Source organism: Pseudorca crassidens, chromosome 6 (assembly GCF_039906515.1).
Source record: "Pseudorca crassidens isolate mPseCra1 chromosome 6, mPseCra1.hap1, whole genome shotgun sequence".
NCBI classification, from domain to species: Eukaryota; Metazoa; Chordata; class Mammalia; order Artiodactyla; family Delphinidae; genus Pseudorca; species Pseudorca crassidens.
In genome coordinates, this window is record NC_090301.1 from 22,236,297 (window position 1) to 22,260,373 (window position 24,077).

Sequence of the window (24,077 nt, forward strand, 5' to 3'; positions counted from 1 at the left end):
GAAAAATGATGTGGGACGGAACATGCAAAACAGACCTTCCAAATACATGCAAGACAGTCCGTCCCAGTTACTATATGTAATGGGGAAGAAAGTCTCCACCTAGCAGGGCTGTTATAAGAATTAGAAACAATATATGTCACATAAAGGAATACATATTAGGAGTACAATAAATGGTAGTCATCCATTTATCCATTGGGGAATCCTGCCCCAATCAGTATTTTGATATTAATCCTATTGGTATATCTAACTTTTATTTCTTCACAATTTTCTTTATTGCACCTGATTGCATAACTTCTTAAAATGTTGGCAGTCACTTGCTTGGAAATTAAAGTTTCTATCAGTTTTTTCCCAAACATTTTATTAAGTAACACAAAATAAGATCTGTGCAATGTTACCAAAAGGAGTAATTAAAAAGAGTCTGGTGCATATGGGGAAATTGGTGCGTGCCTAGTAGCAATAAGCAAAAACTGCAAACTCATTTTGTTGACTTGAATGATACAAACAAGAGGGGCAATGATCAGGAAAAGCTAACGTTGAATTGGAATAAATTAACTGTTCCTTTGAGTATAGTAAATAGTGAAATCACATCAATTTTGATATTTGAAAATTGGAGATCATTTTGAGCTTTCAGATATCTTCCATGTTTCATTTCTATTATTTATCAATATTCTCCAGGGCCAACACTGAGGAACTGATATTGAATATTTAGTAAGGCCCCCTCATTTACACTTTATTGTCTCAGAGCCAGAAAGAAAGTGCTGTGATTTTGAAGTTCTAATCCTTCAGTTGCATATAGTTGGTCACCTTTTTCTGGAAAGAAACCCACCACTGTCTACAGAAGGATTTTCTTGTGTGTTACAGCACTGCATTATGCTTCTTTCACCTTTTCCAGAAATTGAATTGGGAAGAGAGGATGGTGTGAGGAATGCAATTTTCGTTATTTATTATCTCTGAGGACGAAGCACTTGAAGACTTTTCACATGCTTCTGTTTTTCTCCACATCATTAGGCTAAGACAGTGAAAGCATCTGCTTGCCTCAGACACAAAAAGGGCTGCTACAAAATTCACTAAATATACATAAAAAGGGGCAAGGAGGAAGAAACAAAATGCATTATACTACTCACCTAGTTCATGTACTGATTCACATCCCAGTTTATTTTAATTATTGGATTTATGGGAAGGATTTAGTTTCATTGTTGCCTCAGAGAAATCTAATCCTGGAAGGGCAATTCCAAGATAGAAAAAGGGGGATAATTGCCTGGAGGTTATTGAGTTAATTGGATATAATTCTCAGGTATTAAAGGTCAAAAATAAAGATGGGGGTGACCAGAGTTTGTTTTGCTAACGTGATGAACTCTCTGTTTCTTCCTGTCTCTCATTAGTGTCCCTAAGGGTAGAGACAGTTATAGTTCTCTTGTCCACCAATAACATTTCCACGTTATGTACGTACAAGGTGTTTGATGGCCGTTTGCAGATTGATTGAGTGAATAACGATGTTGCATTGCTGATGTAGAAACACATATTGGAACAATATTACCCAAGAATGGACAACAAAGAAGAAACTTATCATCTGGGGCTGCATAAACTTAAGAAGGGATTTAAAGACAAAATTTCCCACAATTTAAAAGAGTAACAGGAATTCCGTGATAGCATCCATGTGGTAAATCAAAGGAGTCTATTAGATCAATTCTCTTTCAGACAGTCGAGGCTAAACACCGTGCTTCATGATCTTGCATTACCCTTGTCTGCATGATGGTGGAGACCACCGACCTGAGTGGTAGTGAAAGCTGTAGGAGTCTGGGGAATTGCAATGGCATTGCTTAACTTGGTTATCATTTTAAAAATCTGAAGAGACTGCAGAATGAAATTGACCCACTAATAACGTTGTATCATTTACCATTAATTGTGAGAATATCTTTAAAGAGCCGCCAGCTGGCTAATGGCTAACCTGTTTTTAAAATGTGAGGAGAGATCCTGGGAGCAATTCACATTAGGTGTGAGCACATTTTTCCTTTAGCAAGAAAAAGAAATGACTTCCCAAGCAGCTCACTTGGTATGGTTTTAATAAATTATGTCTTTCTAACCTGCTACAATTCCTTGAGAATTAACTGAATATTTGCAGTTAGGAAAGCCAGTGGTTGGCACTCTGTTGTGATCTTCTCACAAGGCTCAGAGTGTAGGGTCCTTTAAATAAGTTGAGGTATAACTTAATAGTAGATAAAAGGTTAGATCCCAGGACAGTTCCAAAAAGCAGTTGAGGTAAGCAGAATCGTAAAGAGAGAGCATGGCAATCAGTTTGAAGAGTGAGGTGACTTTTAGAAACATAGAAACAATTTTAAAACATATTTATTAATAATTCAGAAGCAATGCAAACAAATGGTACATATTTGCCAAACTTATGTTTGGAGGATTATAAGAAACTCTTGAAGGACTTAATTAAGCTCGGTAATGGAGTAAACACAATGGAGACGAGATGGAGGTAATATATAATGAACAGTTTAGAGTCATACATTTAATGAGTTCTGAATTAGCCATGCCATTCAGGAAGAGAGATTTCCAACTAGTATCATAATAAACAGGGCAAGGAGGACAGTGGGCAAAAAAAACCTAGGTCAATGAGTTACTCATAACATTTGCAAAAAATGGATGGCATTTATCAACTCAAAAGAGCATTGCTCTAAAGCTATTCTGAAACTGGCTTGTGGGTAAGATTGCATTATAATGAGTTTTCTCTGGTACTTCAGCAACTAAAACCTCCTAGTTTAACTCTAATGTAATTCCAGCATATTATCATTAAAAAGAAAAGTGGGAAGCATTTCAAACACACTGGCAAGCATAAAAGTGCCACAGACATTCACATATCCACTTCCTAACTTTATCAAACCCTAACATTTTTATGTCATATTTTCCAGAATTTTTTGGTTGTTGTTTAAAAGAAATCAAACATTAATGTACCATTGAGGACCCTGTGTAAACCACCCAGATTGGTTTCTCTCCCTTCCTTCCTGCTTCCCTTCTTCCCTTCCTAAAGGAAACCATTATCATTAATTCAGGGTTTAACGTTCCCATGCTTGTATTATATTTTTTACTACATATTTATACACCTGACTACATTACATAACATTACTTTGCTACTTTTTAAAAATTTTTTCATGATTTCTGGACTTCATTTAATTTTGTTGTTGTTGGAAAGGTTGAGTTTATTACCCCTTGGAAATAGGGAGAGTGCACAACATGAGGAGTGCACACACTGTGGTGCGTCTCAGTGAGAGGGTGTTATTGTAGGATTTAGACTTTGGGTGATAACTGAGGCAGGTCCTAGGAAGCAGAGCTTTGCTCTGAATTGGGCATTGTCAGGAATCAGGAACAGTTCTATGATTCTTTGCAGAAGTGTGTCTCTGCTAATTTCCTTGCTAGTATATTAAGTGGTTCTTTTTTTTCTTCTTCTTCTTCTATTATGAACAGTGCAGCCTGAACCTTTATTTTATATGTCTCCTGGCATAACCGTAAGTGTTTTTCCCAGTTTTATTGAGATATAATTGACATATAATAATATATTAGTTTCAGGTATACAACATAGTGATACAATATATATATATATTGTAAAGTGATCACCACAAGAAGTTTAGTTAACATCGATTGCCTCACATGGTTACAAATTGTTCTTCTTGTGATGAGGACTTTTAAGATCTACTCACTTAGAAACTTTCAGATGTACAATAGAATATTGTTAACTATAGTCTCCATGCTATATATTACATTCCTAGGACTTGTTTATCTTATAACTGGAAGTCGGTACCTTTTGACCACAGGATTTTTAAACATTACGTAAATGGTACCCCACTCCAGCATCCTTTAACATCATACTTTTCAAGCTGGACATTATGTTTTGCTCAGCATTGTATTTTATGTGTTTACTTCTGTAGATTTATGCAACTGTGGTGCATTCATTTTGATCATGTACTCCATGCATAGATATATTACAGTCTGTTTATCCGTGGTCTTTGATGATCTCAGTTCTTTAATTTATTTCCAATGGTATTGTGATGGATATTCTTTATATATATGTCTCTGTGTGCACGTGTGCACATGTGGTCTAGCATATATACCTAGAACTATGTATATTTTAAACTCTGTTGAATGTGACCAAGTGCTTTCCACAGTGTAGCTTTACGAATTTATTTTTCCCCACCGTGGGATGAGAGTTCCCACTGCTGCGTATCCTCTCCAATACTTGGTATTGTCAGACTTTTTAAACTTTGGCCTATCTGATAGGTGTAAAATGGAATTTCATGATTTCAATTGTATTTTTCTGAGGTATGTTCTTTTCAGAAAAAAACTTTTTTCTTAGAAAAATTAGGAAATACTAATTGCTGTATTAGTATTTTTTTGACTCTACAACTTAAGAAAATGCCACTGGGGAATTTTTCTCTCATGATTTTTTCCGAATGAGACAGTGGCTTTGATAAAACTCCATAGAGAGGGAGGAGGAAGGCCAGTAAATATGTTGTGGGTTACAAAGCGAGCCACAGTTCACTTAAATTGTCTCTTTCGGATTGGCAGAAGTCCTGGTAAGAGAATCGTTGGCTTAGGAGAAAGTCAAGTTTGACAAGAAGATGAGGCTGCTACTTGTCAGCAGCCCTGCTTAAAAGAAAAGGTTGTGACGTACATTTTCCACTGGCAGGTTGTCACATCAATCATTTGTAAATCGATGTAATATGAATACCCGAGATCTAAATATGACACAAGCTGTTGAGGAGTGATCAGATCCGGAACCAGACCCTGTTCTTCCCAAGCGAATAGAGCATTTGTTGAATCAGAGAAGTTACTAAGCTTCTGCCTTTATAGGACCTATTATTATTATTTTTTATTTATTTTTTTTCTGGTACGTGGGCCTCTCACCGTTGTGGCCTTTGCCGTTGCGGAGCACAGGCTCCGGACGCGCAGGCTCAGCGGCCATGGCTCACGGGCCCAGCCGCTCCGTGGCATGTGGGATCTTCCCGGACCGGGGCACGAACCCGTGTCCCCTGCATCGGCAGGCGGAATCTCAACCTCTGCGCCACCAGGGAAGCCCGGACCTATTATTTTCTATACAATGATCCTAGCAATGTATTTCACTGACTTTTATTCTTATACTGTAATGCACAAAGTTCTCTGTGATCATAACTGAATCCGATTTCTGAATGAGAAAAAATAGTAACATACCTCTATAGGGATGACTACTGAAATTCTTTTCTCCATATCATAATTCTTAATGGGTTACTAAGATCACATTTTAATTTTCAAACATAATTTTCATCTTATATTAAGTGCTTAATACTTCAACGTGGCTAATCTCCTTTATAGGAGATTCTTCTACTTGTAATAGCTATGATGAATGGGTAGTCCGGATTTATTTTTCCTGCATAAGTGAGGAAATGGCTCATTGTAGAGGTCATGGTTATGTAATAAATCATTTGCAAAGCTAGGATTAAAAAGGATACTTTTTTAAAAAAAATTTATGGCTGCATTGGGTCTTCGTTGCTGTGCGTGGGCTTTCTCTAGTTGTGGGGAGCAGGGGCTACTCTTCGTTGTGGTGCGTGTCCTTCTCATTGCCATGGCGTCTCTTGTTGCAGAGCACGGGCTCTGGGTGCGTGGGCTTCAGTAGTTGTGGCACGTGGACTTCAGTAGTTGTGGCTTGTAGACTCTAGAGCGCAAGCTCAGTAGTTGTGGTGCACAGGCTTAGTTGCTCTGCGGCATGTGGGATCTTCCCGGGCCAGGGGTCGAACCTGTGTCCCCTGCATTAGCAGGCGGATTCTTAACCACTGCACTACCAAGGAAGTCCCAGACTGTGTACTTTAAAAAACCTCCCCAAATCCTTCTGGAATGAAATTCCCTTCTCCAAGCAATGGCTTAGATTTTGCTGAAGGACTGCCACAGTTGTAATGGACTCCCATAAATAAATGCTAAGGTGCTTGCTGAATTACTATATCTAAGCCAACTTAGTGAAGAGAATGCTTACAAGTAAGTTTTAGTACAATAAGACTCAAAGCCAAGATATTTTCTTATTAAAAAGTTCCCTCCTGGAAAGGGTTGCGGGGAGGAATCTTTCCAGTTCCAGGTCCCTTTTCAGTTGGGAATACGTGAGACAATGGGTTAAGGCACTGCTTCCCAAAGTTTGCCCCATGGGATATTGATCCTTAGGATATGATCCAGTGCTACCTTAAGAAACAGGAAGAAGAAGAAAGGAAAAAAATTCTGTGTGCACATATGTGGAAATGTGGAATTAACCAAAGTTATTCAGGTTTTTTACTAAAAAACTTCTCAGAGTCTTTAATATGCAAATATATTCTGGCTTTCCCAGAACAGGAGATAGAATTTAGTTTCCTAAACTCATTTGGCCCCAGAGTCTGGTTTATGGAACTCCTGATATTCCCCCCACTACCTGCTCTCCCAATCCGCAACATCACATTGGAGACCCTCTGTAATGGGAGAGGGATTAATTCCTCAGTTCCTTCTCCCAGTGCAGGCTTTGTGAGTTAACTACGTAAACACCTGGTTGATATGCAATGTAGTTAACAATTAGCATAGCACTTCTTGCACAAATCAGAACAGATGTGGTGGCACTGGAGGAAGTATCACTCCTCCAGAGTACTCCCTCATTTTGCTACAGGTTAACTGATGTTGCTGGATCTGTGGGAGGGGGAATTGTCTCAGAGGAGGGGCTGCAATGGATGGGGCTCAGCACAGTGGCTCTCAACCCACCGGTACCAAGTCTTTTTGATATGACCAATCAGCACAGTCATACCATGTGTACCCAGTTTCACTTTAGCCCTGCCCCAGAGGCCAGAGGGTCCCCTCCTGGTCAGCCACATGCAGGGAGAATTAGGAAATTAAGTTTTATAGGAAGAATGTCCTGCAATGAAATGAGGATGTAGGATTCATTTTTCTTTTAACTCTAATTTAGAAGGAAATAAAACAGTTGCCAAGATTCTGTTTCTGAATGGCCGTGGCAGGGAGATTTTTAAAACGCGATTGTGAATCTCTCTTCCTAAAAAACAAGCGTCAGAAAAGCAAAATATTGGTTACCGTTAGGCCCTGTCTAACAGGATGAACAGACCCCAAGATGAGCTGTAGAACTCAACATTCTTTGCCAAGTGGGAATATTTTGAGTAGTATTAGTGGAGATTCCTGCTTTTTAATTTCTCCAGATTCAGTCCATGTGGCAGTTTATTATCTAGCATGTATGTGTTCCTGTTATGTCTCCTAGCCTTGAATCAAACCATTTTGTTTACAATTTGAATAGATTGGACCATGCCCTTTGGAACTCATCACCCAGCAGAGTCTCCTTAATATTCAGAAAGGAGAACAGCACAGTCTGTTCCAGAAACTTAGTAAGGTGGATTATGGAGCCGTTTGGGGTGACCATCGATTCAAGTGTGTACTTTAGGATCAAAGAGATAACATCCAAAGAGATAGCAATGTCCCAATTCCAAACTGCCTCACCCTCCTATCTTAAAAAATAGGGTAGGAGGGAGACGCAAGAGGGAGGAGATATGGGGATATATGTATACGTACAGCTGATTCACTTTGTTATAAAGCACAAACTAACACACCATTGTAAAGGAATTATACTCCAATAAAGATGTTAAAATAATAATAATAGGGGACTTCCCTGGTGGTGCAGCCTGCCAGTGCAGGGGACACAGGTCCGATCCTTGGTCTGGGAAGATCCCACATGCCACAGAGCAAATAAGCCCGTGCACCACAACTACTGAACCTGCTCTCTAAAGCCCACGAGCTACAACTACTGAGCCAGCATGCTGCAGCTACTGAAACCCGAATGCCTAGAGCCCGTGCTCCGCAACAAGAGAAGCCACCACAATGGGAAGCCCGCGCACTGCAACAAAGAGTAGCCCCCACTCATCCAAACTAGAGGAAGCCCGTGTGCAGCAACAAAGACGCAATGCAGCCAAAAATAAATAAAATTTTAAAAAATAATAATAGTAATAAGCCGAAGACATAAAGCAGGCAGGAATCTTTCCCCACTTCCTCTCACACCTGCAGTGTCATAACCAGAGCCCAAAATTATCCCCACAGGGACACTTTTTGCACCTTTCAAAATTTGTTGACTGTGATACTTGGAAGCAACTCCAAGGGATGTGGGAGACATGGGAAGGATCCCAGCATGAAGAACACCATCTCAATGACCCAAAGTTTGTTCTTGTTCTCTGTGGCTCTAGCCATTAAACATATACAGATGCCAACCTTTTGAGTATACAGGACCTCCTTACCCACCGCTTTAAGGAGTAGTCATTGTGCCACAGACCTCACTGCCAGAAACTGTCTTCATTTTGCCAATGGGTTTGAACTTGGAAAAGCACCTATGCTATGAAGCAAGACTTGCCTGGGGAGAATGAGGGAGAACGTGTCATGGCACCACACCCACTGAGCACGCAGTAATTGAAGCACTTCACCAGTTGATACAGGTACACATTATGAATTACTAGGAAGAGAAACATGTCATGCAATCATCCTAGCCATTCATTGGTTTAAGGCACAGAGATGGGAGATCACATAGAGCAGCAGAGCCCCAGCCATTGCGTGTGAATTAGACAGATGTTGCAACAGCAGTCTGGCGAGCAATGGTAGTAACTCATGATTGTGTGTGGTCTTTCCTCTTCAATGCTTCAATTTTGATATGACCAATCAGCACAGTCATACCATGTATACCCAGTTTCACTTTAGCCCTTACACAAGGGCTAAAGCACCTTACACAAGCTTTAATTAATCTTTCTTGTTACCCTGTGAGGTGGCAAGGTCTTTTATCCTCAATTAGGTAGATGTGGAAATAGAGATATAAAGAGGTTAATTTACCCCTGGTGATTCAGTGAATCAACAGCAAAACCAGAAGTGGTATCTGTTTTTCAAATTCTCAGTCTGTTCACTCCAAGATATACTGAAACTTAGCTGAAAAAAATGTTGTTTTCATTATTGTCATATATCATGGTTGTTCTAGATCCATCCCTGGCATTTTGGTTTTCATGTAACCTTGAGCAAATTGTTTGATCTTTCTGCAGTTACCTGCAAAATAGGTGTACACTTGCCCTGCCTATCCTATAGGACTGTCATGGGTTCACATGAAATTATAATTGTTTAATTCTCTCAAAATATGAAGTTTTTTTAAGCCAGTGTTTTACTATTTATTTTAAATTATATTTTATACATAAAATTTCTGACGACTCATGAAAACAAATGATTTCTATATGCATTTTGTTTAATAAAAGTATGATGAGGTTTGAAAGCAGGCACTCACTTGCTTTATCTCTCTCAAACACAGTCACACACAGACACACACACACACACACACACACACACACTAATAACCCAGAGTTACATTTTAAAAATGTTTAAATGAAAGAAGATTTAATAGAAGAATGAACCTTACTTAGCACCACAGACACGCAATATCTGTTCAGTAAATATTTATTGAATAGATGATGGATGGATTCACTTTGTGGATAATAAACTCAGTGGTTGGTGTTTTACATGTCAGTGTGTACCAGCTAGGTTTTCAGAGAAGCCAAGAACTAAGAGCCTGTAATGATAAATGTTATTGATTTCATTAATCAGCATCAATCTCTCCACTTTTATAAGGAACATGAATATAATGCAATGTTATCCTTTGTACTTATTATCCATTGAACTTACTATATCCATTGTTATCCATTGAACTTACTATAATTTAGGGATAAAATTTGAAACTTTGTCTTACAAATAATAAAGATAAAGATGTATATTATGTTAAAATCCTAAATCATGCTGTCTCACTGTGACCCTCAGGGTTTCATCTATTCATTGATTCATTTATTAATATAATTAATTATTGCTTACAATGTGTCAAGCATTGTGCTAAAAAATATGTAAGAATTTTTCTTTCTTTCAAATAGCTTATTCTTTTTTTTTTTTTTTTTTTTTTTTTTTGCGGTACGCGGCCCTCTCACTGCTGTGGCCTCTCCCGTTGCGGAGCACAGGCCCCGGACGCACAGGCTCAGCGGCCATGGCTCACGGGCCCAGCCGCTCTGCAGCATGTGGGATCCTTCCGGACCGGGGCACGAACCCGCATCCCCTGCATCGGCAGGCGGACTCTCGACCTCTGCGCCACCAGGGAAGCCCTAGCTTATTCTTTAGTCTCTCAAAAAGTGCAGTTTTATTGAGCTAATGTCTCTGTCTGAAGATTCACAGTCATATCAGTATTTAATCCTAAACTAAGGTCTCTCTGGGCTGCAAAGGTTAAAAAAAAAGCCGTTTTTCAGAGGGAGTAAAGTCAGGAAGAGCTAGTGTATTTGATTTTACCTCGTGATGGGCAGGGGAACAAGACAGCTCTCCTCAGGGAACAGCCTGATCTTCCAAATGGAAAGTGCATTTGTACGAGAACAAGGACAGTCCTGTGGTTCATGATAATTTGAAAGGTCAGGTTTATGCCATTCATAATTTTAATTATGTCTTTAAAAATGTAATTGAGAAGGAAATTTGCTCAAAAATTAGAAGAATGAAAAGACTTACTTTAATAAATTATTACAGATACACTTTGAGATTCATTTCCTTTCCCATACTTTCTTTATTCATATCTGGTTATCTGATTGTTTGCAGGTAATATTTCCAGATATACTTGTCTCATTTTGCGTGCTTGTCTTGGTGACAGATTCTTGCCATGGTGTTTCACAAGGCGACTTATCATTTGCCTGATTAGAAGGCCTGATACTCTTTCTGCAGATGTGACCCTATATCCAAAAAGTTAAGAAAAATATAACTCCTCGAATGAATAACTCCATATTTTAAAAAGTCAGAATTTTCTTCCAAGATTTATCATTCACCTCTTCACTAGGGGGAAAGAACAAATTCCTTTCACCTGGAAACACAAAAATACCACCTAGGTTGGGTTCTGACCTGCTTCGAGAAAAACACAAAGAAACACAGTGGAAGTTCTCCGATTCTACCATTATTATAATACTTACAGATGTCACCAAGGCAGCCTACAGAATGCTTTCTGAGCCTAATGATGTCAAATGGAAGTGGCTTCATTACCAAAAAGACTGTGACAGTTCTTTCTTTAAAAATACAGTAAGGGGCTTCCCTGGTGGCGCAGTGGTTGAGAGTCCGCCTGCCGATGCAGGGGACGCGGGGTTCGTGCCCCGGTCCGGGAAGATCCCACATGCCGCGGAGAGGCTGGGCCCGTGAGCCACGGCCGCTGAGCCTGCGCGTCGGAAGCCTGTGCTCCGCAACAGGAGAGGCCACAATAGTGAGAGGCCTGCATAACGCAAAAAAAAAAAAAATACAGTAAGTAGAAAATAGTACTTCTGTAGATAGTGCCAATGAGCAGAAAGCTCCTGAAGTTATTATGGAAGTGGGCAAAAATCCTTCTGTAGTGGTGAAAAAGAAAAAAAAAGAATAAGAGAGGATGTTGGGAGAAATGTGCATTCTTGGCTATATCAGTGAGTAATGAGATGGAGAGGTAGGTAAGAGAAAGGGGAGCCTCAGGAGGAGGAGAGAAAAGAAGAAATGGAAAGAAGAAGGTGGCAAGTGGAAAGGAAAGAACAAAAGATTAAGAAGAGAAAAGAGAATAGTAGGTAGATTAGATGAGATAAGGGAAAAGGAAAAGAAGGATGGAGGTCAGGTGTAAACAAGAAATGAACGAGGCAGGAGAGGGAGAGGGACATGTGTAAGAGGTTATCCTCCTGGGGGTCAGCAGACTACAGCCTGTGGACCAAAGCCAGTCCATTGCCTTTTTCATAAATTAAGTTTTATTGGAATACAAGCAGGCGCATTGATGTACACATTGTCTATGGTTGCTTTCATGCTACAATGGCAGGGTTGGGTAATTGTGATGGAGACAGTATGGCCCACACCATAAAATATTTACTATCTAACTCTTATAGAAAAGTTTGCAGTCTAATCCTGTTGTTCTCAAACTTTAGTGTGCATCAGAATTACCTAGAGGACTTGTTAAAATAAAGATTACTGAAACCTATCCCCAACGTTTTTTACGAAGTAGATCTCACATTTTCATTTCTAATAAGTTTCCAGGTGACGCTGATGCTGTCGAGCCAGGCACTGCACTTTGAGAGCTACTGCTGTAATTTTTATGTCATGTCACCCTAATGTTGTACTGAATAAGGACATTCGTGCAGAAAGGGAAAGGAAAATCAAACTTGATCCTCCTTCTAGGTAAACACAGAGGCATAGGTTGATATCATAATTCTTTACAAAGTATCTTATTGAAAATTCTTAAACTGGATCTTTTTGTAATGCCAGTTTCATTCTTAAAACGATGAAAACTAAATTTGATTTCGTTAAAAGCTTAGTTAACTGGTGGTTTACTGCTAAAAATGTTTTACAGTTTGGTTTGAATCCACTCCCTGGAATACTGTTGGACTCTTGTCAGTGTTACTGGACTGTGTCAATAATGTTGACTGCATCCATCTTATGGGACCACCCGCTTCCCACCCATGGGTGGCTGCTCGTCCCACCTCACTGACGATGCCTGGTATAAGTGGCTTGAAATTTTGCTTACTACCCACCCCACCTCACTCCCAGACCCTGCTGGAGTCTCCGGGCTACAATTTCCCTGCGAAATTGCAAGTTCTTCAATAGCTTTGCTCCTGGAGATGGGTGTGAATGTTGTCCTGAGTGAGAGATTTTGGGGACTCGTGATACCAAGGACTTTATTCTGCCTCACACTCCATCCCAAGACCCTTAGATCTGGTTTTTCACCTACAAGTGGTGCCATAGTTTGCACATTTATCATCTTCCACCACATGTATCCTAAAATCTGTGCTCTGGCTGTGAACGTGGGCCACCAATGATTAGCTTTAACTTGGCATGCTCCTTGCTCGCTGCACAGAAGTTCTATGAAGGATAGAGAAATGTGACTCTTTTTCCAGCATCCTAGCGTTTAGGAATATAAAGACAAACATAATTTTGGAGCCTGAAAGTGCCAGAGACACCTTCAGAGCAGAATGAGTTCAGTTTAGAAGTAGCAGCTCTTCACAACATGGGATGGATGGTTGGATTCCACCATTGCTCTGAGTAGTTACTTCCTTGTACACATAACTAAGATGGGCAGGAGATTGAAAATTTCATGTTTTTCACAAGAAAGCTACAATACAGTTTAAATCTATTTCATTCTGACTTGTTAGTTCTAGAGGATTTCCAGATTTTGTGACAAGTTGATGGGCATGAGAAAGTATACTGTGGATATCAAAGAAGGATGAATGACATACATGGAATACAGTAGATGCTTGATAAGTCAGTGCTATTGTTGTTGCTCCCTTGTTTCAATGAGTGTATGGTTCTTGGTTAAAAAGTGATGGTAAAATAAATAATGCAGGCAGTTCAGATTCTGCATGATGCTGTGTTAACTTAAACTTGTACATACCACAACAAGTTCCTCTTTTTCATGAACCCATTGTAACAAATTAAATATCAGTTATCAAAAAAACTGCAAAACGTGGACTGTCTATACTTTTTAAACACCATGGGATCTTATTTCTAAAGAAATTCCTTGATGAATTTTCCTGTAAAATAAGCATATCTGTTGTTAACCATAGCAGAGAATGTTGTGGGTTTAAATTCTTTCAAATTTTTCTTTAATAATCTTCAAATTGTAATTAGTGCCAGAGTAAGTAAAACTGGATGTAATGTGCCACCTCTTACTAGACCTTCTTCCCGTGACATCTTTTCCCTTCTCTTCCTTTCTTCCTGTTGCGATGTGGCTTCTCCTGAGCTGCCAGTTTTCAGCACTGGCTTAGTCACGCCATCAGCTTGGTGAGTGGTATAGAGCAAAGGGGTCACCTGTTTCTATCTGCCTTCCATTCAAACGACCCCCTGCATGTTTTGAGATGGACTAGGATTCTTCCTAACCCTGAGTTAGTGGCTCCAGGTGGAATCTGTGTAAAAGGGTGACTTACCATTAATGGTGAAATTCCACTGCAGAACTATAAAGGTCTTGCTGTATGCAGTTCACCGTGGCAGAAATTTCGTTATAGAGGGGTGATGTGAAATGCTAACACGTAATTTGCTGCTCTGTGCTTATTCAAGGAATTGCGCCACAGTGAAAACATTGAAGGTTCACTGCAATTTTCACTTGTTTAATATTAGGAGAGACATGGGTCTTTCTGGTTTCAGAAAAAGAAGCATCTTAGAAGGTAGTAGTGAATAGTCTGATGGATTTAAGTTCTTTCCAATTTATTTTGAATTTTTGAAACTTCAATTCATACTGGTATTATCATATGTGTTAGTTTTTCCTACAGCTGCTGTAACAGATTACCACAAACTTTGTGACTTTAAAACAACACCAACTTACTAATTTATGGTTCTGGAGTTCAGAAGCCCAAAATTTAGTCTTAGTGAGTTAAAAATTAATGTGTTGGCAGGGCTGCATTTCTTCCGAAGGCTCTAGGAGGATCTGTTTTCTGGCTTCTAGAGGTTGCCCAATTTCCTTGGCTTTTGGCTCTTTCCTCAATCTTCAAAGTCAACAGTATAGCATCTTCTAATCTTTCTCTCCATTTCATTTTTTTTTCTCTTTAATTTTTTTTCTGGCCAACTTTCCTATTACCCCTTCCTTTTTATTTTCAATTTTATTTTTTTATGTAGATCTGCATTTCAGTTACTTAGATTGAATTTCTATTTATTATTCTTTCTACTGATAGTGCATACTTAGCCATGTTGCTCTTACTATTTTTTCTTCTTTCTTTTTATAATAAAAACATATCTGTACCGACAATCTTTTTAACAGATTCATGAGGAAGTTAAGGTTTTGCTCTGCAGTCTTTGGTTTGGAATTACCCTCATTTTTTCTAAACCTGCCTTTTTTATTTTATTTTATTTTTATTTATTTATTTATTTATGTATTATTTTATTTTATGTTTTTAACATCTTTACTGGAGTAAAATTGCTTTACAATGGTATGTTAGTTTCTGCTTTATAACAAAGTGAATCAGTTATATATATACATATATCCCCATATCTCTTACCTCTGGCGTCTCCCTCCCTACCACCCTCCCTATCCCACCCCTCTAGGTGGTCACAAAGCACGGAGCTGATCTCCCAGTGCTATGCAGCTGCTTCCCACTAGCTATGTGTTTTAAATTTTGTAGTGTATATATGTCCATGCCACTGTCTCACTTTGTCCGAGCTTACCCTTCCCCCTCCCTGTATCCTCAAGTCCGTTCTCTAGTAGGTCTGCGTATTTATTCCCGTCTTGCCCCTAGGTTCTTCATGACCATTTTTGTTTGTTTGTTTTTTAGATTCCATATATATGTGTTAGCATACGGTATTTGTTTTTCTCTTTCTGACTTACTTCGCTCTATATGACAGACTCTGGGTCCATCCACCTCACCACAAATAACTCAGTTTTGTTTCCTTGTATGGCTGAGTAATATTCCATTGTGTATATGTGCCACATCTTCTTTCTCCATTCATCTGTTGATGGACACTTAGGTTGCTTCCATGTCCTGGCTATTGTAAATAGAGCTTCAGTGAACATTGCGGTACATGACTCTTTTTGAATTCTGGTTTTCTCAGGGTATATGCCCAGTAGTGGGATTGCTGGGTCATATGGTAGTTCTATTTGTAGTTTTTTAAGGAACCTCCATACTGTCCTCCATAGTGGCTGTATCAATTTACATTCCCACCAACAGTGGAAGAGCGTTCCCTTTTCTCCACACCCTCTCCAGCATTTATTGTTTGTAGATTTTTTGATGATGGCCGTTCTGACTGGTGTGAGATGATATCTCATTGTAGTTTTGATTTGCATTTCTCTAATGATTAATGATGTTGAGCATTCTTTCATGTGTTTGTTGACAATCTGTGTGTCTTCTTTGGAGAAATATCTATTTAGGACTTCTGCCCATTTTGGGGTTGGGTTGTTTGTTTTTTTGATACTGAGCTGCATGTGCTGCTTGTAAATTTTGGAGATTAATCCTTTGTCAGTTGCTTCGTTTGCAAATATTTTCTCCCATTCTGAGGGTTGTCTTTTGGTCTTGTTTATGGTTTCCTTTGCTGTGCAAAAGCTTTTAAGTTTCATTAGGTCCCATTTGTTTATTTTTGTTTTTATTTCCATTTCTCTAGGAGGTGGATCAAAAAGGATATTTCTGTGATTTATGTCATGGAGTGTTCTGCCTATGTTTTCCTTTAAGAGTTTAATAGTGTCCGGTCTTACATTTAGGTCTCGAATCCATTTTGAGTTTATTTTTGTGTATGGTGTTAAGGAGTGTTCTAATTTCATTCTTTTCCATGTAACTGTCCAGCTTTCCCAACACCACTTATTGAAGAGACAGTCTTTTCTCCACTGTATATTCATGCCTCCTTTATCAAAGATAAAGTGACCATATGTGTGTGGGTTTATCTCTGGGCTTTCTATCCTGTTCCATTGATCTGTATTTCTGTTTTTGTGCCAGTACCATACTGTCTTGATTACTGTAGCTTTGTAGTATAGTCTGAAGTCAGGGAGCCTGATTCCACCAGCTCCGTTTTCTTTCTCAAGACTGCTTTGGCTATTCGGGGTCTTTTGTGTTTCCATACAAATTGTGAATTTTTATGTTCTTGTTCTGTGAAAAATGCCAGTGGTAGTTTGATAGGGATTGCATTGAATCTGTAGATTGCTTTGGGTAGTATAGTCATTTTCACAATGTTGATTCTTCCAATCCACGAACATGGTATATCTCTCCATCTGTTTGTATCATCTTTAATTTCTTTCATCAGTGTCTTATAATTTTCTTCATACAGCTTTTTTTCTCCTTAGGTAGGTTTATTCCTAGCTATTTTATTCTTTTTGTTGCAGTGGTAAATGGGAATGTTTTCTTAATTTCACTTTCAGATTTTTCATCATTAGGATATAGGAATGCCAGAGATTTCTGTGCATTAATTTTGTATCCTGCTATTTTACCAAATTCATTGATTAGGTCTAGTAGTTTTCTGCTAGCATCTTTAGGATTCTCTATGTATAGTATCATGTCATCTGCAAACAGTGACAGTTTTACTCCTTCATTTCCGATTTGGACTCCTTTTATTTCTTTTTCGTCTCTGATTGCTATGGCTAAAACTTCCAAAACTATGTTGAATAATAGTTGTGAGAGTGGGCAACCTTGTCTTGTTCCTCATCTTAGTGGAAATGCTTTCATTTTTTACCCCTGAGGGCAATGTTCGCTGTGGGTTTGTCATATATGGCATTTATTCTGTTGAGGTAAGTTCCCTCTATGCCTACTTTCTTGAGAGTTTTTATCGTAAATGGGTGTTGAATTTTGTCGAAAGCTTTCTCTGCATCTATTGAGATGATCATATGGTTTTTCTCCTTCAATTTGTTAATATGGTGTATCACGTTGATTGATTTGCGTATATTGAAGAATCCTTGCATTCCTGGAATAAACCCCACTTGATCATGGTGTATGATCCTTGTAATGTGCTGTTGGATTCTGTTTGCTGGTGTTTTGTTGAGGACTTCTGCATCGATGTTCATCAGTGATATTGGCCTGTAGTTTTCTTTTTGTGTGACATCTTTGTCTGGTTTTAGTATCAGGGTGATGGTGGCCTTGCAGAATGAGTTTGGGGGTGTTCCTCCCTCTGCTATATTTTGGAAGAGTTTGAGAGGGATAGGTGATGGTTCTTCTCTAAATGTTTGATAGAATTCGCCTGTGAAGCCATCTGGTCCTGGGCTTTTGTTTGTTGGAAAATTTTTAATCACAGTTTCAATTTCAGTGCTTGTGATTGGTCTGTTCATATTTTCTATTTCTTCCTGGTTCAGGGTCGGAAGGTTGTGCTTTTCTAAGAATTTGTCCATTTTTTCCAGGTTGTCCATTTTATTGGCATATAGTTGCTTGTAGTAATCTCTCATGATCCTTTGTATTCTGCAGTGTCAGTTGTTACTTCTCCTTTTTCACTTCTAATTCTATTGATTTGAGTCACTCCCTTTTTTCCTGATGAATCTTGCTAATGGTTTATCAATTTTGTTTATCTTCTCAAAAAACCAACTTTTAGTTTTATTGATCTTTGCTATTGTTTCCTTCATTTCTTTTTCATTTATTTCTGATCTGATCTTTATGATTTCTTTCCTGCTGTTAACTTTGGGTTTTTTTGTTCTTCTTTCTCTAATTGCTTTTGTAAGGTTAGGTTGTTTATTTGAGATATTTCTTGTTTCTTAAGGTAGTATTGTATTGCTATAAACTTCCCTCTTAGAACTGCTTTTGCTGCATCCCATAGGTTTTGGGGCATCAGTTTTCATTGTCATTTGTTTCTTGGTATTTTTTGATTTCCTCTTTGATTTCCTCAGTGATCTCTTGGTTATTAAGTAGTGTATTGTTTAATGTTTATATTTTTTATAGATTTTTTCTGGTAATGGATATCTAGTCTCATAGCGTTGTTCTCGGAAAAGATACTTGATATGATTTCAATCTTCTTAAATTTACCAAGGCTTGATTTGTGACCCAAGATATGATCTATCCTGGAGAATGTTCCATGAGCACTTGAGAAGAAAGTGTATTCTATTGTTTTTGGCTGGAATGTCCTATAAATATCAATTAAGTCCATCTTGTTTAATATATCATTTGAAGCTTGTGTTTCCTTATTTATTTTCATTTTTGATGATCTGTCTCTTGGTGAAAGTGGGGTGTAAAAGTCCTCTACTATGATTGTGTTACAGTCGATTTCCCCTTTTTTGGCTGTTAGCATTTGCCTTATGTATTGAGGTGCTCCTATATTGGGTGCATAAATATTTACAATTGTTATATCTTCTTCTTGGATTGATCCCTTGATCATTATGTAGTGTCCTTCTTTGTCTCTTCTAATAGTCTTTGTTTTAAAGTCTATTTTGTCTGATATGAGAATTGCTACTCCAGCTTTCTTTTGATTTCCATTTGCATGGAATATCTTTTTCCATCCCCTCACTTTCAGTCTGTGTGTGTCCCTAGGTCTGAAGTGGGTCTGTTGTAGACAGCATATATATGGGTCTTGTTTTTGTATCCATTCAGCCAGTCTATGTCTTTTGGTTGGAGCATTTAATCCATTTACATTTAAGGTAATTATCGATATGTATGTTCCTATTACCATTTTCTTAATTGTTTGGGGTTTGTTATTGTAGGTCTTTTCCTCCTCTTGTGTTTCTTGCCTAGAGAAATTCCTTTAGCATTTGTTGTAAAGGTGGTTTGGTGGTGCTGAATTCTCTTAGCTTTTGCTTGTCTGTAAAAGTTTTAATTTCTCTGTCAAATCTGAATGAGATCCTTGCTGAGTAGAGTATTCTTGGTTGTAGGTTTTTCCCCTTCATCACTTGAAAGGTGTCCTACCACTCCCTTCTGGCTTGCTGAGTTTCTGCTGAAAGATCAGCTGTTAGCCTTATGGGGATTCCCTTGTATGTTATTTGTTGTTTTACCCTTGCTGCTTTTAATATTTTTTCTTTGTATTTAATTTTTGATAGTTTGATTAATATGGTCTTGGCATGTTTCTCCTTGGGTTTATCCTGTATGGGACTCTCTGTGCTTCCTAGACTTAACCATTTCCTTTCCCTTATTAGGGAAATTTTCAACTATAATAGGTTCAAATATTTTCTCAGTCCGTTTCTTTTTCTCTTCTTCTTTTGGGACTCCTATAATTTGAATGTTGGTGCGTTTAATGTTGTCCCAGAGGTCTCTGAGACTGTCCTCAATTCTTTTCATTCTTTTTCCTTTATTCTGCTCTGCAGTAGTTATTTCCACTATTTTATCTTCCAGGTCACTTAACTGTTTGTCTGCCCCAGTTATTCTGCTATTGATCCCATCTAGAGAACTTGTAATTGCATTTATTATATTGTTCATCACTGTTTGGTTTCTCTTTAGTTCTTCTAGGTCCTTGTTAAATGTTTCTTGTATTTTCTCCATTCTATTTCCAAGATTCTGGATCAACTTTACTATCATTATTCTGAATTCTTTTTCAGGTAGACTGCCTATTTCTTCTTCATTTGTTAGGTCTAGGTTTTTATCTTACTCCTTCATCTGCTGTGTGTTTCTCTGTCTTCTCAGTTTGCTTAAGTTACTGTGTTTGGAGTCTCCATTTTGCAGGCTGCAGGTTCATAGTTCCTGTTGTTTTTGGTGTCTGCCCCCAGTGGCTAAGGTTGGTTCAGTGAGTAGTGTAGGCTTCCTGGTGGAGGGGACTAGTGCCTGTGTTCTGGTGGATGAGGCTGGATCTTGTCTTTCTGGTGGGCAGGTCCACGTCTGGTTGTGTGTTTTGGGGTGTCTGTGGCCTTATTATGATTTTGGGCAGCCTCTCTGCTAATGGGTGGTTTGTGGTCCTGCCTTGCTAGTTGTTTGGCATAGGGTGTCCAGCACTGTAGCTTGCTGGTCGTTGAGTGGAGCTGGGTCTTGGCTTTGAGATGGAGATCTCTGGGAGATATTTGCTGTTTGATATTATGTGGATCTGGGAGGTCTCTTGTAGACCAGTGTCCTGAACTTGGCTCTCCCATCTCAGAGGCACAACACTGACTCCTGGCTGCAGCACCAAGAGCCTGTCATCCACATGGCTCATGATAAAAGGGAGAAAAAAAAGAAAGAAAGAAAGAAGAGAGCACTGAAACCAAAAAACAAATCCACCAATGATAACAAGCACTAAAAACTGTACTACAAAAAACAAAAAAACAAAAAACAGACAGACATTACCCTAGGACAAATGGCAAAAGCAAAGCTATACAGACAAAATCACACCCAGAAACATACACATACACACTCACAAAAAGAGAAAAAGAGAAAAAAATATATATATCATTGCTCTCAAAGTCCATCTCCTCAATTTGGGCTGATTCGTTGTCTGTTCAGGTATTCCACAGATGCAGGGTACATCACGTTGATTGTGGAGATTTAATCCACTGCTCCTGAGGCTGCTGGGAGAGATTTCCCTTTCTCTTGTTTGTTCGCACAGCTCCCACGGTTCAGCTTTGGATTTGGCCCCACCTCTGCATGTATGTCACCTGAGGGCGTCTGTTCTTTGCTCAGACAGGATGGGGTTAAAGGAGCAGCTGATTCGGGGGCTCTGGCTCACTCAGGCCAGGGGGAGGGAGGGGGCACGGAGTGCGGGGTGAGCCTGTGGTGGCAGAGGCCGGGGCGACGTTGCAACAGCCTGAGGCGCGCGTGTGTTCTCTGGGGGAAGTTGTCCCTGGATCACAGGACCCTGGCAGTTGTGGGCTGCACAGGCTCCTGGGAGGTAAACCTGCCTTTTTTGAAAGTTCATTGTCTCTGTATTCCCCGAAGGGAGGAAGCTAGTGTTTTAGAATCAAACCTAATTGTGAAAAGATTTGTAATTCACAGCTTGCCTTTTATCTTTTTTTTTTTTTACATCTTTATTGGAGTATAATTGCTTTACAATGATGTGTTAGTTTCTGCTTTATAACAAAGTGAATCAGTTATACATATGTTCCCATATCTCTTCCCTCTTGCGTCTCCCTCCCTCCCACCCTCCCTATCCCACCCCTCCAGGCGGTCACAAAGCACCGAGCTGATCTCCCTGTGCTATGCAGCTGCTTCCCACTAGCTATCTACCTTACATTTGGTAGGGTATATATGTCCATGCCTCTCTTTCGCTTTGTCACAGCTTACCCTTCCCCCTCCCCATATCCTCAAGTCCATTCTCTAGTAGGTCTGTGTCTTTATTCCTGCCTTACCCCTAGGTTCTTCGTGACATTTTTTTTCTCTTAAATTCCATATATATGTGTTAGCATACAGTATTTGTCTTTCTCTTTCTGACTTACTTCACTCTGTACGACAGACTCTAGGTCTATCCACCTCATTACAAATATCTCAATTTCTTTTCTTTTTATGGCTGAGTAGTATTCCATTGTATATATGTGCCACTGGTACAGCCACTATGGAGAACAGTATGGAGGTTCCTTAAAAAACTACAAATAGAACTACCATATGACCCAGCAATCCCACTACTGGGCATATACCCTGAGAAAACCAAAATCCAAAAAGAGTCATGTACCACAATGTTCATTGCCTTTTATCTTGACTCATGTGTGTGCCATCATCATATTTTACAAAGCAAATGTTAAAGTAAAGGTTACAAAACCATTAACTGTTACAATACTTGTGGCTTTAATATTGGGGAAAATCTGCATATTAATTCATACCATTATTATTGGTTTTTAAATAGGAAGAAAATGTTGTGTGTCCAGGATAATTAATTTAGCTATTATGTTAAATTTTGAGGACACCAAAAATATTTCCTATATTTGGAAGATTGGCTGCATTTATAATGACTTTGATTACAAAAGAAAACATGTACATTGTTGGAGAAAATAGTTAATATACAGTCAAATGAAAGTAAACAAAGTCATTTGAAATAACCACCAAGGAAAAAAATTCCTCCAGGTTTTTTATTTTTTTAATTTATTTATTGTTTACTTGGCCATGCCATGCGGCATGTGGGATTTTAGTTCCCTGACAAGAGATCGAACCCAAGACCCCTGCAGTGGAAGTGTGGACTCTTAACCACTGGACTGCCAGGGAAGTCCCACTCCAGATTTTTTAATATACTACATATATTTATATATATTTTTTACAATTATGGCTATTCTGGTCATACTGTTTTCTGATCTCTTCTTTTTAATAAGCAGTGTATTAGAAATATTTTCCATATTATTTGACAACATTTTTATTGGCTGCCTTGTGTTTTATTATATGGGTACACTGTGATTTATTTTTAAAACACTCTGGAAAACATTCTTGCAGCTACTTCCTTAGAGTAAATCCCAGGAAGAGAAGTTTTTGGGGCAACAAGCATTTTAAAGTCTTTTGATACATGGGGGACCCAAACAGTCATAATGCAGAAGATAATTTCACAAAACTGCACTCCTTTCCCTTCCCAGGCAAACATCACAGTGATCTAATTATTGTTTGTTTGTTTGTTTTTAACTTTTAGGTTACCTTGCACCTCGAAACCTTCCTAGTACTGGCTTCTTCCCATTGCTGCAAACCCTACTCTGTGACACAGACTCTAAATGCAAAGACACACCCTATGGGCCACAGGATCTGCTTCGTAGGCAAGGAATTGACGATGCACAATTTAAAGACAGGTAGGGACACTTCCAAGTGTGTTCAGTTGCTGTGAGAGATCAGACCTTGTTTCCTTATGAGATCTCCAGGAAGCCTTCCTAGGTTAGGTATACAACTTTATTTTCTCTATCTACAAATGTGATGATCTAAATATGAATGAATGAGGTGGGTACAAACTGGAATTACCATTTTTATGTAGGATTAAGCATAATCTACTTTGATGAATTACTCAAATTTTGCCTTTTAAAACTACTTACGGAGGACTTCTGGGAAGATGGCGGAAGAGTAAGACGCGGAGATCACCTTCTTCCCCACAGATACACCAGAAATACATCTACGCGTGGAACAACTCCTACGGAGCACCTACTGAACGCTGGCAGAAGACCTCAGACCTCCCAAAAGGCAAGGAACCCCACACGTACCTGGTTAGGGCAAAAGAAAAAACTAAACAGAGACAAAAGGATAGGGACAGGTCCTGCACCAGCGGGAGAGAGCTGTGAAGGAGGAAAAGTGTCCACACACTAGGAAGCCCCTTCGCGGGTGGAGACTTCGGGAGGCGGAGTGGGGGAGCTTGGGAGCCGCGGAGGAGAGCACAGCAGCAGGGGTGCGGAGGGCAAAGCGGACAGATTCCAGCGCAGAGGATCGGGCCGACCGGAACTCACCAGCCGAGAGGCTTGTCTGCTCGCCCGCCGGGGCGGGCGGGACTGGGAGCTGAGGCTCCGGCTTTTGTCGGAGCGCCGGGAGAGGACTGAGGTTGGCGGCGTGAACACAGCCTGCAGGGCGTTAGTGCACCGCGGCTAGCCGGGAGAGAGTCCGGGGAAAAGTCTGGACCTGCCGAAGAGGCAAGAGACTTTTACGTCCCTCTTTGTTTCCTGGTGCACGAGGAGAGGGGATTAAGAACGCTGCTTGAGAGAGCTCCAGGGACGGGTGCGAGCCGCGGCTAAAAGTGCGGAGCCCAGAGACAGATATGAGACGCTAAGGCTGCTGCTGCCGCCACCAGGAGGCCTGTGTGCGAACACAGGTCAC

The 24,077-nt window shown here is 39.5% G+C and overlaps 1 protein-coding gene across 1 annotated transcript in view; it reads left to right on the top strand.

Annotated features, from left to right (window-relative positions):
- The window catches only part of ABCA12 (ATP binding cassette subfamily A member 12), a 187,779-nt gene that overhangs the window by 35,876 nt on the left and 127,826 nt on the right, over positions 1-24,077 (top strand). The window contains exon 3 of the mRNA XM_067740694.1: positions 22,918-23,071. Within this exon, the coding sequence (XP_067596795.1) occupies positions 22,918-23,071 (154 nt within the window). The remainder of the gene's footprint in view (positions 1-22,917; positions 23,072-24,077) is intronic.